Raw genomic sequence first — 17,334 nt, forward strand, 5'->3', positions numbered from 1 at the left:
TGATTTTAGTAAATGGGTCTCCTACGGAGAAATTTCATACATCGCTTTCACCTATTCTTTTCAACTTGGCTGTTGAGTTGCTGCATTTGTTGTTAACCAAAGCAGTGGATTTTGGACTGTTTTCGGGGTTTGATTTAGGAGTGCAGGACTGAGCATTCAAGCTGTCACATCTTCAATTTGCGGATGATCTTATAATTTTCAGTAAAGGCTCTATTCGTGAGTTGAGGAATATTAGAAGAGTGTTACTTATTTATGAGCTTCTGGTGGAGTTGAAGTTAAATCTAGGCGAAAGCATCATTTTTGGAGTAAATGATGAAGATGGGGAGTTAACTACTTGGGTAGACGTTATTGGCTGCTCGGTTGGATATCTTCCATCTGAATATTTAGGATTGCCTCTGGGGTATAAGAGGAATTTGGTTACTATGTGGGATCCTATAGTGGCGAGATTTCATGCTAAATTGAGTGGTTGGATAGCTAATTCTTTGTCGATAGCGGGAAGGGTGGTTTTGGTCAAATCGGTGCTTTGCTCTCTACCATTCTATTTTCTTTCTATGTTCAGAATTCCAGCTGCTGTGCTACTTAAACTTAACTCTATCATGGCTTCATTTATGTGGGGGGGGGGTTCGGTTGACAAGAAAAAAATCCATTGGGTCAACTGGAAGTCGGTTACTAAACCAAAAAAACTAGGGGGTCTAGGATCCCTAATCTAGCACTAATGAACCGAGCCTTACTAGGGAAATGAATATGGAAGTTTACTTCTGAAAAGAAGTCTTGGTGGAAGAGAGTGGTTTGTGCTGTTGTTTGGATCCAAATTCCATTATTATGGGGAATTCGTGGCCAGCTCGTACATCGTGGATTTGGAAAGGTGTGGTGAAAAACTTCTTTAACAGTGATGATTTTGGAGATTGTCTTAGAAGGAATACACGTTTGAAGGCAGGAAATGGGGAAGCTATGGAGTTTTGGAATGATGTATGGTTGGGTGACGTTCCCTTGAAAATTTTGTTTCCTAGGCTTTATGTTCTATCAAATAATAAAGCGGGTAAAGTGATGGAGTTTATGGTGAATAATACCTCGGGTTGGGTGTGGGACATCCAAATGAGAAGGTATTTGGCTGACTGGGAAATTGAACAGTGGCTACAATTGATCATTATGTTGAATAATACCTCCCTTTTTCCTGCGGAAGATGATTGTTGGATTTGGTTAAGGAATGATGAAGGAATTTTCACAACAAAGTCTTGTATAAACTCTTTCTTTGACCAAGGTGGTTTTGAGCAGAATCATGTGAATTGGGAAAAGAATATTTGGACAGGGTTAGCTCCTCTAAGGGTGGAAATGTTTATTTGACAATTGGTGCAGCAAAGAGTACCGGTTAAAGAGGAGTTAGCAAAGAGAGGTGTTGCAGAGATTGTTGATCAGCTTTGTGTTTTGTGTGGTCGGGAGGTGGAATCAATTTCCCATTTATTTCTTCATTGCAGGGTTGTGTGGGGTCTGTGGTCTTCATTCTTGAAAATGTGGGATGTGTCATTGGTGATTCCAAAGTGTTCCATGGATTTTTTAATTTTGTGGGATGATTTTATGAATAACTCTTTGATTTGGAAATTCATTCCTAGGGCAGTGATGTGGTCAGTTTGGAAATGTAGAAATGAGATTATCTTTCGGAAAGTAAAGCTGGATTTGGTCAGATTATCTTTCATTATAAGATTTAGAGTGGCTTCCTGGTTTAGTGCTTGTTTTAAGGATGTGGGTATTCCTTTAGATTCTCTAGTAGGTGATTTGAAACTTGCTGATTCGGCAGGCAGATCAGGAAGGGGTTGCTCTCGATCAGCTTGATGAGTTCCTCCACCAGATAGGTTTCTAAAGTTAAACGTTGATGGAACGATGGTTTCGGGGTGGGAAAAAGGTGTTATTGGTGGTCTGATTCGGAATAGCAGAGGACTATTGCTACAGTGGTTCTCTGAATCAGTAGGGGGTGGTCCTTCTATCTTGGCAGAGTTGTTGGCAATTAAAAGAGGGATTTTTCTTATGGAGGAGTTGGATTTGGTCCCAAATCAGAGATTTATCGTGGAATCAGACTCATCTACCGCTCTGAAGTGGATCCAGAATCCGGGTTTAAGCCCCCATTTGCATCTATCCTTGGTGAATGATATAGTTTCGCTTTTGACTGGAAAAGATATTATATTTAGGCATATTTTGAGGGCGGCAAACTGGGAAGCTGACAAACTAGTTAAAGATGGGATAGGGTGATTTTTGGGTTATTTGATCGTGTTGATTAGCAGAGTGTATTTTCCTGTTTGTTAGGTGGTTTGTTTTAAGTCTTATGTTCTTCAGTAGAAAGTCTAGGAGTTTGTTCAGTCTTTGTAATTTTGCTCTTGTGAATAAAAGTTTCTTGGCACGCTTTTCCTCTGTTCCTTCATGTTACCTTCATAACATGGCAGGGCTTGAAGGAGGTTTTTAATGAGGCCTACTTTCTATCAAAAAAAAAGAGGAAAAAGACATCCTACACGATTTTACAGAAAACAACTCCTCCCCTACTCCATCCCATAGCAAACAATCCTCCATAGAATCAATTAATTTAATGTCTTTAAGTCTACCCAATAACTCTACCAACTGAACCACTTCCCAATCACAGAGATTCCTCCTCGTTTTAATATTCCACTTCCATCCATTAGAATCAAAGCTCCCAAAATCAGCAACATTGCCCCATTGTATTGGTGAAAGTGCAAAAATCCTAGGAAAAATAACTTTCAATTGAAAATCCCCTAACCAAGTATCATTCCAAAAGGAGATCGATTTGTCATTCCCTACATGTAATTTCGCATGGGCTCTAAGGCAACCTCCAATAAAATCATTTTTGATGAAGTTATTAACAATTTCCCTCCAAATCCAAGATTCCTTGTGAAAAAAGATTTTGGTAATATCCATGAAATTATAACTAACATCGTGTTTGCTACATATGAAACTCTTCCACATGGAATTTTTCTCATTAGCAAACTTCCACACCCACTTTCCCAACAAAGCTCTATTAGTAGATTTCAAGTCAGCAACTCCCAGACCTCCATAACTCAATGGTTTGCAAATCTTATGCCAACTTACCCAATGCATTTTTTCTTCTCAACCCCTCCACCCCATAAAAATACCGCCATGAAAGAATTTAACTTGTGACATATACTTGATGACATCTTGAACAAAGATAGATAGAAGACATGTAAGGATGATAATACTGACTTAATAAGCACCAATCTGCCTGCCATTGACAAAGAGGAAGCTTTTCATCCCGCTAATTTCTTATTGAAGTTGTCAATAACCGGCTCCCATAATTTCTTTTGCCCCTAACGAAAGGCCTAAATATACAGGCGGAAATGAACCAATAGTACATCCAATAGCCGAAGCCCAATCCTCCAGGATATTCTCCTCCACATTAATGCCAAAAAGTTTGCTTTTAGCTAAATTAAGATGAAGCCCCGGTCATTAAGCTAAAAATCCTCAAAACTCTTCTAACATTCTTAATCTGAGTAATGGAAGCTCCACAGAAAATAATTAAGTCATCTGCGAACTGAAGATATGACAAAGTGAAGTTGTTTTGGTTCTTGCCAAATGAAAACCCTTGAAATAGGCCAGTTTCCACAACTTTCATTAACATCATATGAAGTAATTAACCAACCATATTAAACAAAAGAAGAGAAAGATTGCATCCTTGTCTCAAGCCTTTAGCAATTGGAAACTCCTCTGTTGGTGACCCATTAACTAAAACTGAAATTGAAGCAGTGGAAATACACTGGGAAATCCAAGAACACCACCTGTCACCGAAACCCATGTCTTTCATTATCTTTAGAAGAATCTTCCAGTCCACTGTGTCATATGCTCTGCTGAAATCGAATTTAAAAACAACTCCTCTAAGCCCTTGTTTCCTCCAAAAGTTGATGCCTTCGTTAGCTAAACATGCGTAATCCAACAATTGCCTCCCCGGAATAAAAACAAACTGAGTTGGGCTTACAATATCATTAACACATGATGAAAGTCTCTTTGAAAGAACTTTTGAGAGAATCTTATATAAGCTCTTCGGACTGGGTTTGGGATGTGCAATTTCGAAGGAATTTAAATGACTGGGAATTAGAGTAGTGGGCTAATTTGATGGCTGTCATTTCCTCTATTTTATTATCAATGGAGATTTCTGATGAGATGATTTAGAAAGGTACTGGGATGGGGTATACACTGTAAATTCTGGTATGAAGTTATTTTCATCAGATTCTTTGGGTTCGGAGGACGTCCACTTTTGGAAGAAGATTATTTGGAGGGGTGACTTGTCGCCAAGAGTGGAGTCTTTTATGTGGCAGGTTGTTTATGGTAAGCTGGCTGTTAAGACAAAACTTGTTAAAAGAGGTGTTTAAGGTATTGAAGACGTGGTATATCCTCTTTGTAAGTTGGAGGACGAGTCTTCCTAACATTTGTTTTTCTCGTGTTCGGTGGTTTGGGTTATTTGGAACAAAATTTTGAATTTATGGAGGAAAAAGACTGTTTTTCATGATAATGCGGAAATCTTTCTTCTTGCTTGGGCTGCTTTGAAGACTAACTCTCCAATTTGGTCTTTAATTCCAGGGGTCGTCCTTTGGACAACTTGGAAAATAAGGAATCTAATTGTGTTTGAGGGGGAAGTTAGATATGGCTGAATATTTCTTTTTAGCAAGGTTTAGGCTTGCTTCTTGGTTCCTAGCAAAGCACAAAGAGGTTTCTATCCCTAAAGATTCTCTTATTTCAGATCCTTCTTTAGGGGACTCGTGTTCTTTTAATGCCAAACAGATTGTTTCTGTTTCTCCTTGGTTCCCTCCTCCTAAAGGTTTTGTAAAACTTAATGTTGACGCAGCTACTATTAGAGATTGAAAGAAAAGTGGGATAAGAGGAGTTTTAAAGGATTCCACAGGGTTGACCTTAGGCTTTTTCAAGGAAACTACTGGTCCGGGGCCTTCGACCTATATAGAATTAAAAGCTATTCAGAAGGGGTTGGTGTTCTATGCTGATTTTCGAGAGAGCTTCAAGGACCGTTTGATTATTGAAAGTGACAACAAGGTGGCAGTAGATTGGATTAAGGAGGTGGAATTATTTCCTGATGTTTATGCTTTTATGGTTAAAGATATTGTTCATAGGCTTGATGTATTACATGGTGTTGTTAAATGGGTAAATAGAACAACCAATTTAGAGGCTGACGCCTTAGCTAAAGAAGGATTTGGCTGATTTAGTGTTGTTCACTATGGGTGTTTATTGTATTTATGTTTTTCATGGGGGTGTTTAGTAGGTTGTATCTTATGTAATTTCTTTTGTTCAATAATATCGTAAGGCACTCTTTTCCTCCTTCCGCTGATTAAGGAGCTTCTCTACAAGCTTCTTTAATAAAGAAGGGGGTTTTTAACGAGGCCTGGAATTCTTATAAAAAATATATTCTCTGGATTACCTTTCTTAGGAATCAAGGTAATAAATGCATAATTTACCCCATGAACCTACTCCTTTCCTTTATAGAAATATGGAAAAAAAAACTCCATGATTTGCTCCTTCAAATTCATCCAGTATTTCTTGTAAAAGCCCATGGTAAAACCATTCGGGCCAGGAGCTTTAGAACTTACAGAGGAAGCAATTGCTTGCTAAACTTCTTGCTCCGAAAATTCTTCTTCAAGACAATCCCTTTGAACTACTGCCAGTTGCTTAAAATCAAAATGTAAGCCGACAACTTCCAAAGTTGATTTAGCGTTATATGCATTCTTGAAGAAGTTGAACACACTTGTTTTTATCTGTTCTGGATCTAAAATTACTCCCCCTTCAGACTTCAATGAATGAATGGTATTAATTCTGTTTCTCTTCAAAGTAGTAAGGTGAAAAAATCTTGTATTTCTATCTCCATCTTTAATCCATATAGTTTTGGACTTCTGAAACCAGATCCTCTCCTCAATTCTCAGCAGCCTCCATAACTCTTTTTTAAATTCAATCAGCCGATCCCACTCCCCTGAAGACAAACTTCCACCATGTGATTTTCTATCCAAATCATTGATTTTAAATTCCAGCAGTGAGATGGAATTTGCAAGCCCTCTGTGACTGCTTCCAGCCCAATTTTTGATTTTATTTTTGGCAGCCTGTAGCATCCTGAAAATTCCCCCTCTACTTTTCTTCTTTTTCTCCACTGCCATTGATTCTTTAACCAATTCATCAAATCCTTGTTCTTCTAAAAGAAAATTAAAGAACCTAAAAGGTTTAGGTCCCCAATTTATAGAAATATCCTCCAATAAAATTGGATTGTGGTCTGAAAGTGATTTCGGTAGAAGACATTGTACAATATTAGGAAAACTGTTAAGAAATCTAGCACAAATTAGGAACCGATCTAGTCTAACCCATATTGAAGATTCTCTATTGTTACACCATGTGAAAGTTCCTCCTGACAAAGGCAAATCAATAAGATTAGCTTGTTGCACAAATGATCTAAGGATATCGATGGAATTCCAGTTTTGTGATTTCCCTTGCTTTACATCTGTATCAAGATACGTATTGAAATCTCCCCCAATACATACTGGTAAATTCTAAGAAATTACATATTGCAGCAACTCCCCATAAAATTCTTCCTTTTCAGATTCGATAGAAGGCCCGTAAACATTAATAAAAACAAACTCCATTTGACCATTCATCAATTTCCCCACTAAGTCCAGAAACCTACTGTGAACATGCTGGCGTATGACTTGAACCACACTTTCATTCAACAGAGTTTAACACTATTTTAAAAAATAATTATGTTGTAGTTTTGGTATCATTTGACCTTGGAACTTCTTTTCTGTTCATTGTAGGATTTCATTTTCCGATCATGTTGCTGTTAGGCATTCTTTGGAGATCATCTCTGAATTGGCCATAAGAGACCCTTAGGCAATAGCAATGGCTTTAGGTGAGGTCTTTAAATTCTTAAAGATTTCAAGTATGAGAAGGAAATTAATGGTACAACTATTAAAGATTTTATAATGCTTTTTTATTGTATTACTATGTTTTATTGGTGTGATTGCTATTTATGCTATGGGTCCTTTGGGTTATATTTGGTATTGGTATTTGATGGCTGTTATCTCTGATTTTTCTATTTCTGTTGATGCTGTTGATGGACTGTTTTGGAAGGGGACTGGAGAAGGGGTTTTCACTGTTAAATCATGTGGCAATCTATATTATTCGGGTACTTCCGATTCGGATGAAGCTAAATTTTGGAAGTTTATTGTTTGGAGGGGCCTGTTGCCTCCAAGAGTAGAGACTTTTCTTTGGCAAGTTATCTTAAAGAAGTTGGTAGTGAAGACAGCACTGGTTAAGAGAGGTGTTCAGGGCATAGATGATACTTTGTGTTCTTTTTGTAATCTAGAAGAAGAGCCTTCATCTCATCTATTTTTTTCATGTTCGGTTGTTTGGCCAACATGGACTAAATTCATGGGCTATTGGAATTTTCAGTCTCTTTTTCATGAAGATGCTAAAATATTCCTATTAGCATGGAATGACTTGAAGACCAACTCTCTTATTTGGTCATTTATCCCTGGAGTAGTTTTATGGACAATTTGGAAGACCATGAATTTTATAGTGTTCGAAAGAGGAAAGCTTGATCGAGCAGAAATTTTCTTTCTAGCAAGGTGCAGGCTTGCTTCATGGTTTCTAGCTAAGGAAACTCAGATTTCTATCTCCAAGGATGATCTTATTGCTGACCCTTCCTTAGTGGATTCCTACTCGTCCCATTATAATCGGATTTCAACTAAGTTTCTTTGGTCCCTCATCCAAAGGGTTTTATTAAACTTAATGTGGATGCGGCTACTTCGAGTGATTGGAAGAGGAGTGGTTTAGGTGGTATTCTGAAAGACATGTCTGGTTCGATTCTTAGCTCTTTCAAAGAGCCTGCTGGTCCGGGGCCTCCAAATTTGATGGAATTGAAGGCTATCCTAATGGGTTTAGATTTTTATGAATCTATTCGTCATAGGTTTAAAGATAGATTGATTATTGAGAGTGATAGTAAGGTGGCAATTGGCTGGGTTAAGGATGTTGTTTCATGTCCTGTCGTTTATGTTCAAATTGTTAAAGACATTATTCAAAAGCTTAGTGTTTATGAAGGTCTTATTAGATGGGTTAGAAGGACATCCAATATAGAGGCGGATGCCCTAGCTAAGGCTGGTATTGGTTGATAATTATGTTCTGTTAATGGTTGTTTCTTTCTAGTTTTGTATCTCTTGAGGGAGATTAGTTTGTATTACTTTGTAATTATTTGAGGTTAATAAAATCCTAGGGCACTATTTTCCTCCTTTCGCTGATGAAGGAACTATTTTCAAGTTCCGTTGATCATGAAGGGGGGTTTTTAATGAGGCCTACTATTCCTATCAAAAAAAGGTTTTAAGTTTAGGTTGTTAATGACAATATAATTTAAGTTTCAAGTAGCTTTTTTGGTGATTGTGATGTGAAGAAATTCCAAGAGAAATTGTTATGATGGTGTGTTTGGGAATTATATCCGTCGGAGGGAGACTGAAACCTTTTAACCCATCAAAGGGAGAGTGAACTTTAGGACTTGTTAAAGAGAACCAAATCTATTGGGGTTTATGATATAAATTCTGCTTATGGTTTTATTTAGTCATATGCCCCTTTAGATAAAGACTAGTCTTATTGCATAAATAGAAGATGGAGAAGGAGCTTGTCCTGAATCTTGAAGAGAAATAAATCAATTGAAAAAAAATATAACAAAACTTAAATGAAAGAAATAAAAGGATAATCTAAAACTTAATTAAAGAACTCAAATTAATGACCTTTCCTAACATAGGTTGGGTCCTTAACATTATTCTCATCCTGGAGAAAGAGCTTGTCCTCAAGCTTGAAGTCATGATAAACTTGGTGAAAGCTCCCTTCCATTACTAATGATCAAAATTGGTGGGAGTCTTGAACCTTCCAACCAAGCCTTAAAGGCCTGAACAAATGAATAACAAAGATGGAACTCTAGAAAACTTAAGGTTCTAGAAATCCTCTAGTTTCCATTGTTAATTCTACAAAATATGAAGTAGTAGCTGTAAATGTTTTACAGCTTATTTGTACTAGGTTACGAATAAATTTTTAATCCTAGCCATAGATTTAAGCTCTAAAAGTAACTAATAATACTAGTCCTAGCCGTCTATCATTTGTTAATAACTGATAAATAAAATAACATGAATCACATGATAGTTATAATATAAACTTCCTGTATGCCGGTCATATATACATAAAAAGTAAACTTTAACTAGAAAGAAAATGCACTTAAAATATCTCCTATGATAAAGAATCAAATATCTGTACATAATCCTCTAATTTAGCCTATCAAATCCCAAGATTCTTGGAATAAGAGAGATTTCCACATGCTGCAATAATGAATTTGTGATTCTGATAATTTTTTTATAGAAGTTGGAGGTCTCATTAAAAACCCCGTTTGTAATTGACCCTTTCGAAAAGGAAAGGTTCAAACAGTGGAAGGAGGAAAAGAGTACCTCGTTTCATTAATAACAAAAAGATACATTAAAAAACCTTTACAAAACAGCCTGTTCTCATCCAATCCCTGCCTTAGCTAACTTATCGGCTTCCCAATTACAACTCCTAGGAATTAACTTCAGTATCCCCTGGACATAACATAAGACTCAATTTTGTTAATTAAATTTCTAAAAAACACTGGAGAGATACTGGGCAACTGAACCCAATCCGCTGCATTCTTGCAATCCGTTTCCAGAATTAATCTGCCCTTAGAAGCCCAAATAGATGAATAGAAAATGCCAACAACTTTTCTAATAGCCTTCAACTCTGCTAATGGGGGAGGACCTGGACCTAATCTCTCTGAAAACGTCTCTAGAACGAAACCATTAGGATTTTTGAGGATACCCCCAATGCCACCTATCAACCCATCCTTTCTAACAGCACCATCGACGTTAAATTTAAAAAAAATCAACAGGTGGTGTGAGCCATTTATGAACAGTCTTGCTTGTAGTCTGTAGACCCTTATAACCATCCGCTAAAGTGGGATCAGCTATTAGCGAGTCCACCGGAATCTGCACTTGATGAAACTTAGCCAGAAACCATTTGACTAACCTGACCTTGATGATGAAGAAAAGTGAAGATATGTCCAAAACCATATTTTTAAAAACAATAGAATTCTATAATTCCATATCGACCAAAGAACCACTGCTGGAACAAAATTCCAGATCATTGAATTAGCCACCAAATCAGACCAGGAACTAATAAGGGAGCAAATATCCCCAGGAAAAATTGTGCTAACGTTCCACAGATTGAGAACATTAGTCCAGACCTCGTGAGCCACTGGGCATACAATAAATAAATGTTCAACCGTTTCTGCACTTAACAAACACAACGGACAAAGCTCTCCATTAGCTAACTGGACCCCCTGTTTTTCAACTGAGATTTAACTGCCAATTTTTGGTGTGAAACTTGCCAAAGAAAGGATTCTATTCTAGGAAGAACCAAACCTGTCCAAACACAATTCTTCCAAAAAGGATTCACCACTTGGTCAATCCCTATAATCCTTCTACAAGAGCTCACAGTGAACATACCATCTCCCTTCCCTGTCCACGATAAAAAGTCGTCCACTTCCTCTGTTAGCTGAAAATTGTTCAATTTGATAATTAATTGCAGCCATTGCTCTAACTCCCAATCACATATGTTTCTTCTTGTACGAATATCCCAAATCCAGCCATTCGAGACATAATTACCAAACTCTCTAACCCTTTCCAATTTATTCGTGGACAATACAAAGATTCACGGAAACTGAAATTTCAGCGGAGTACAATCAGCCCATACATCATTCCAAAAACAAATAGATTTGCCATTCCCCACTTGGATTCTAGAATGAGATCTTAGCCTCTCACCAATTACATCATTCTTCAGGAAACTACTAACAATTCCCTTCCAAATCCAAGAGTCTTGTGAAGAATACACACTATTAACCGACATAGTCGAACTATCCAAATTGTGTTTACAACAAATAAAATTCTTCCACAAAGTGTCATTCTCATTAGCAAATTTCCAAATCCATTTCCCTAGCAGAGCCCGATTAGAGATATTTAAATCTAAGACCCATAAGCCTCCTTCATCTTTCGAACGACACACCGTTTTCCAATTCACCCAATGGATATGCTTCTTCTCTGAACCTTCTCCCCATAAAAAACTAGCCATCAACGAATTCAATTTCTGACTGACTTTACACGGCAATTTAAAAATAGATAAGAAAAAAATCGACAGAGATGATAAGACCAATTTCAGTAAGACCAACCTACCAGCCATGGATAAAGTCGAAGCTTTCCAACCTGCCAATTTATTGTTAAAACTGGTTCCCACAAAACCTCTGAATTCTTCTTTTCCCCTAACGGCAAACCTAGATATACTGTTGGGAATGAACCCACAGAGCACCCAATGGAGGATGCCCAATCTATTAGGGTAGCTTCTTCAATATTGATCCCATATAAATGATTTTCCGATAAATTTAGGTCTAGCCCAGCCATCAAACTAAACATACTCAAAATTCGTTTAACATTTCTGATTTGCACAATGGAAACAGTGCATAAATTTATTAAATCGTCTGCAAACTGAAGGTGTGACAACTGGCAAGAATAGGCAGACCCTCCAACTGTAAAGCCATTAAAAAGACCCATATTTACCGCTTTAGTCAACATTAAATTAAGTAACTCCCCAACCAAATTGAACAAGATTGGAGAAAGGCTGCAACCTTGTCTTAAGCCTTTAGACATCGGAATCTCCTTTGTGGGTGTACCATTCAACAAAACAGAAACCGACGTAGTAGAAAGGCAATACGAGATCCACAAACACCATCTTTCACCAAAACCCATCTCCTTCATGATTGTGAGTAGAATTGGCCATTCAATCATATCATATGCTTTGCGAAAATCTGCTTTAAAAACAACACCTTTCAGACCTTTTTTCCTCCAATAATCTATAATTTCATTAGTGATAAAAGCACAATCTAGCAACTGTCATCCAGGAATGAAGGCGAATTGCGAGGAGCTGACAATGCCTTCAACACACGATGTGAGTCTTTTGTATAAAACTTTAGACATGATTTTATACATGATTCCAACGAGACTAATCGGTCTATAATCTTCCAAACATATTGGATTTAGTTTCTTCGGAATTAAGATTATGAAAGAGTGATTGATACCATGCTCCCAATTCCTATTCTGATAAAAATCAGCAAAGAACTTCATCACCGAATCCTTCAGAAAATGCCAACACCTCTTCATAAATCCCATTGTTTGCCCATCCGGACCAGGCACCTTATTACTGTCTGAACTCGAGATCGCTTCCCAAACTTCTTGTTCTAAAAACTGCACCTCTATTCGCTCCCTTTGATCAATAGATAATTTGGAAAATCCAAGATTCAAATCTTCCACCTCCAAAGTTGTAACACAGTTGAAAGCCATTGTGAAAAAATATGTTACATGGTTTTTAATTTGATCGAATTCGAAATCTCCTGTCCATCAATTATCAAAGAAGAGATAGAGTTCAATTTTTTCCCTGCTCGAGGCACACAGATGAAAAAACCTCGTATTCTTGTCTCCCTCCTTAATCCATTTAGCCCTTGACTTTTGAAACCAAATCCTCTCATATATCCTGTACAACCTCCAAAGCTCACTCTTTAAGAGCGATAACTGCCTCCAATCTTAGGGCGAAAAACTATTGTTCTGTAAGTTTAACTCCATATCTATAATTTTGTTATCTAGCATCGAAGTAGAGTCTGAAATCATTGTATGCCTACTGCCCGACCAGATTTTAATCGCCTTTTTTGTACCTTGCAGAATACTAAAAATGCCTCTACGATTATTTTCCCTGTTAAAGTTAAAAATTGTAGAACTGACCAACTCTTCAAAACCCTCTTCCTCTAGTAAGTAATTGAAGAATCTGAAAGGTTTAAGGCCCCAACTCAAACGATTCTCTTGAAGCAAGACCGGATTATGATCCGAGAGAGACTTTGGAAGAAGACTTTGAACTATGTTCGGGAAAGAAATCAAAAAATCTCCATTAATAAGAAAACGATCCAATCTAACCCACGTTGGACACTCCCTATTGCTGCACCAAGTGTACCTTCCACCCACTAATGGAAGGTCCATTAATTCAGTTTGTTGAACAAAGTTCCTGAATAGCTCAATCGTGTGCCAATTTTGAAACGCCCCCAACTTCTCATCCGTCTGTAGATAGGCGTTAAACTCTCCTCCAATACACACTGGGACATTTAGGTCTACTACAAACTCCTTTAACACATTGAAAAAAGCCTCCTTATCCTCCTCAATAGAAGGGCCATACACATTCAAAACTGCACACTCCACCATTGACGATTTAAAAGAACCCACGATTACTATGAATCTGCTGAAAGAAAAAAATTGTTTAACGACAAACTCATCCTCATTCCACATGCACAATAATCCTCCAGCAGCACCCACTGATGGAGAAAAATTAAACCCTTTAAGCCAAGGCCCCCTATTCTTCTTCTTAAGGCAAGCTGAAACTGATCACGCTTGGTCTCCTGTAACAACAAGATAATTGGTATGCTCTTCTTTACAAGTCTGGCTACTGCACTGACTTTTTCTTGTCTACCTAGACCCCTAATATTCCATGATAACAAGCTTATATTCGACATAACAGAAACTAAAAACAGAAAACACAACCTAGCAGAACAAAGAATAAGCCTAAAACTTCTTCAACCCCCCTTCAACTCCAACTCCTCGATTTTATCCTCTAAAATCTGTTGTCCCCCTTTAAAGGAGATTCCCAACAAGTCACAAACCTCCCTAGTAGCTACAACTTCGATTCTAGATTCAACAGAAGCTTGAGAAGACTGAGAGGTCGCCCTGAATTGTTCCAAAGACTCTCTGACCATACTGTTGATCACCCTTCTATAAACTCTATCAAAAAAAACTTATAGACACTTCACCCACGGAGCTCGCACTTCTCGAAAGACATGGAGCAATTCTAAGCTTTCTATGGTTAGTTAAACATTTTGACCGAGACAAATTTTCTAAAGCTGGAAAATTCTCCTCAGCCAAAAATTTACCATCCAAAAAACTTCCTGAAGAAATTCCATCACGATTAACATTTCTTCTGTCTCTAACACTCATATTAGAGAAACTGCCCTCTTCAAAACTGACCATATTATTCTCCATAACCATCTTCAATTTCTTTGAATCGACCTTATTAGCAGCAGAAAAGTTATTCCTCTCTAAGCCCATATGTAACTGTGAACCCAAATCAAGAATCCCATGAGGACTCCTCTGACCATCCGAGAGCTCCTTAGCCATTTCGCCAACCTACTCCCCAATTCCCATTTTCTTCTCCCCTCCTGTAATCATTCTCGACTGCCTAAAAATGTCATCTTCCGCGACTAACAAGGAGTTGGCTTAAATATGATTTGGATTAAGTGAAGAAATACCTCCTGTCCTTTTAAAATTATAATCTGGCCCATAAGTGCAAGATGATTTAGTCGATGAAGAAGAGCCCATGTTATCCTCAGATTGGGTCTTATCATTCGGGTCAGCATTTCTCAAACCCAGACCCACGTGACACCCATTATCATTCTTTTGTCCTATCGACTTTGGATTAAAAGCAGGCCCAGAAAGAAAAATTTTCATAATTGGAGAAACAACTGCCCCATTATCATCTGAAATGACAATATTGTCTGAGACCATTATATCCCTCAATCCCAGACCCACGTGATCCTGCTTCTGATTTATATCTGACAACCCACAGTCACTAACTTCTTCAGTTGACTTACTCGATGAAACTTGTTCCCCACTAACTCCATTCACACCCCCATTTTGACTACTTTTCAGTAAAGATGCTACTTTTTGTCTGGACTCCTCTGAACCATCTCGATTATTAGCTGCTGCCAGATCTGAAAACTGCCCATCCCCCTCTACTGACAAGACAAAATCACTATTCAGATTATTTGAAATTTTTACTCCCATCTTCCCCCCATTATTTCTGGATTAGAAAACACAGACCCCAGGGATATCTTCACTTTGAAAGTTCTTCCATAAGAATCTATTTTGATCAATTCAGGGATGTCAAAAGGACTCTCAACCCTGAGCAATACTTTTGCCGACGAAAGATCTAATCTGCTCTTAGATTTGTCATTAAGACAAATATATTCTCCCCATCTCCCAGTAAGTTCTTGTAAGAATGCCTCATTCCAGCGCAGTAAAGGCAAGCCTAAAAACTAAATCTGACAAAAGGCCATTGGAACTCCTTCATCGTTCAAAACTGGAGCTAACCAATCGAAGCATAAGCACAACTCTTTTTTCTTATTTCTCCATGCAAATGATAGCTCATCTACTGTATTAAAAGTAATGTTGCAGGCCTTCCATGCAAAACCCCAACTCGATATCTCAACTGACACTCCTTCGAGATCCAAAGCTTCCTTTATCACAACCAGCTCCAAATAAGGTTTCATGGTTTAAGTGTTCTCATATGACTTGCAGCCTTTATGAGTGCCTAATACCTGTTTCATTTTTATGCAGGAAAGCTTGTTGCTCCAGGAGGTACTTCATTTCAATCATTCTTCTCCATATTGTCATTGTTTGTCTTTTCTCACTATAATGATTGTTTTGTCCTATGCTATTTTGAAAGTTCTGATATTTATGGATTTTCAGTCTATTCAGAGCAGCCAAAAGGGTAAACATTGGTTAAAATTATTGTGCCTAAAATAATTAGAAAAAAATTCATTCTTCTGGTCATAAGAAATAGTATTTGATAATGGCGTAAAATGACAATTGATAAAGTTATTTATGTCATGTAAAGTTTGTAGTAGGGATGTAAATGAGACGTTTTCGCAAGCTACTTGAGTTTGACTCAATTCTTTTTGAACTCGATTCGATATTTATGGAGCTGAGCTTGAGCAACTCAAGTTCTCGAGTTAGCTGAATTTGAGCATATTAATACTCAAGTTGAGCAGCTCACCACCTAGCCAAGCTTTTCATTTTTAATATATATATTTTTTAAAAATGTATTTTTTAAATTTCCTTGCTGTTGAATTTTTTTGGGTACTGCATGAATCAGGGGCACTGCTGGATGTTCTACATTTGCATGATGTGCTTGCTAGAGTTTCTCTAGCCATGTTGTGCCATACAATATCTACAGCTCGTTCTTTAGATGGTAAGTGCATTTGAATAGTCCTTTCTTGCATTTATTGAATGCCCTAGATGACTGGTTTCACAATCGTGTTTGGGTAGAGCGGCCTGACATTAAATCTCAGTTCAACTCTGTGCTCTATTAACTCCTGCTGGTCCCCAGTGAAAGAGTCTGTTTTGAGGCAATTCTCTGTATATTAGGTAAACGTGATAACACTGAAAAGTATGCTCTTGGTCTTATTTCTCTTCTGTAATCATAATTCTTTTGGATGGCTGTTGCTGCTGCTTAAATGCATCATTTTCACAAGTTCTGGTCTTTCATCTACATGCATTAGGGCAGAAGAGCGTGCTGCAGGGTGGTACCGTTTAACCAGGGAGATTCTGAAGTTACCAGAAGCACCATCAAATTCCAAAGACAAATCTCAAAAGACAAGGCGCCCACAACCCCTCATTGAACTTTTAATGAGAAGGTTTGTAAAGTTCTTTTCTCTTTCTGTCTATTTTATGGTTGAACCCAATATCATTATAGTGCTGGATTATTTTTAAAGATGTTGCTATTTGAATCACAAAATAGTCAGATATTGAACCCAGTTGTCATCCATGTTTCATGGTTTTCACATTCCATTTTAATCAGGTTGGAGAGTTCTTTCCGTAGTTTCTCTAAACCGGTACTCCATGCTGCTGCTAGAGTTGTCCAGGAGATGGGGAGAAGTAGAGCTGCTGCACATGTTGTAGACTTGCAAGATCTTGATGAAGGAGCTTATGTGAACAAGAATGACACTGTGGATTCATTTGATTCAGATATGAATGATAGCTCTCATCCTGAAGGTAATGAATGCTATTTATTCATTAATGTATTTGTTTTATTGGATATTTTATGGAATGATTAGGGTACTTAATATTGATTTTTGGTGTTCTTGATTATTTGCATTGGTAAATTGAATTTTCCTTTTGGATTACTGTAAAAACAATAATTTTTGTTTTGGTTGCATATAGGTTTCTTTAAAATTGGAGTTATACTTGAATTCTTTTTAGTTTTATTTGAATAGATCAAATATGCCTTATTTGGTGTACCCTGAGATTGGTTGGCTGAAATTGAATTTTGATCTCTAAATTGGAATCTATATTTGTAACTTGGGTTAGAGTCACTGAGAATTTGAGGAGCTCAAATCCGTGTAGTTAT

At 37.5% G+C, this 17,334-nt stretch overlaps 2 protein-coding genes and 1 long non-coding RNA gene across 3 annotated transcripts; all 3 read left to right on the top strand.

The window, feature by feature from the left end:
* The first annotated feature begins 822 nt into the window (after window positions 1–822).
* LOC120148050 lies at window positions 823–1,830 on the top strand. Its single transcript, XM_039161245.1, has 2 exons — window positions 823–1,281; window positions 1,357–1,830. Exons 1-2 carry the CDS (start codon window positions 823–825, stop codon window positions 1,828–1,830), a joined length of 933 nt encoding a protein of 310 aa, XP_039017176.1.
* Window positions 1,831–1,878: 48 nt separating this feature from the next.
* Window positions 1,879–2,244, top strand: LOC120148051. Its single transcript, XM_039161246.1, has one exon. It carries the CDS (start codon window positions 1,879–1,881, stop codon window positions 2,242–2,244), a length of 366 nt encoding a protein of 121 aa, XP_039017177.1.
* A 4,528-nt stretch (window positions 2,245–6,772) lies between these two features.
* Window positions 6,773–16,878, top strand: LOC120148083. The gene is made up of 6 exons (XR_005518339.1): window positions 6,773–6,916; window positions 15,543–15,563; window positions 16,081–16,176; window positions 16,254–16,374; window positions 16,487–16,621; window positions 16,786–16,878. It is a non-coding gene; the product is annotated as an uncharacterized LOC120148083 (long non-coding RNA).
* The last annotated feature ends 456 nt before the right edge of the window (window positions 16,879–17,334 follow it).

The sequence above is a fragment of the Hibiscus syriacus genome, unplaced genomic scaffold (genome assembly GCF_006381635.1).
Source record: "Hibiscus syriacus cultivar Baekdansim isolate YM2019G1 unplaced genomic scaffold, ASM638163v2 tig00110946_pilon, whole genome shotgun sequence".
NCBI lineage: Eukaryota > Viridiplantae > Streptophyta > Magnoliopsida > Malvales > Malvaceae > Hibiscus > Hibiscus syriacus.

Bases quoted from the DNA above. Each gene is read 5' to 3' on its own strand.
- LOC120148050 (XM_039161245.1), top strand. From the start codon at position 823: ATGGGGAATTCGTGGCCAGCTCGTACATCGTGGATTTGGAAAGGTGTG. The intron at 1,282-1,356 runs GTGAATTGGGAA...CAATTGGTGCAG, and splicing joins GTGGTTTTGAGCAGAATCAT to CAAAGAGTACCGGTTAAAGA.
- LOC120148051 (XM_039161246.1), top strand. From the start codon at position 1,879: ATGGTTTCGGGGTGGGAAAAAGGTGTTATTGGTGGTCTGATTCGGAAT.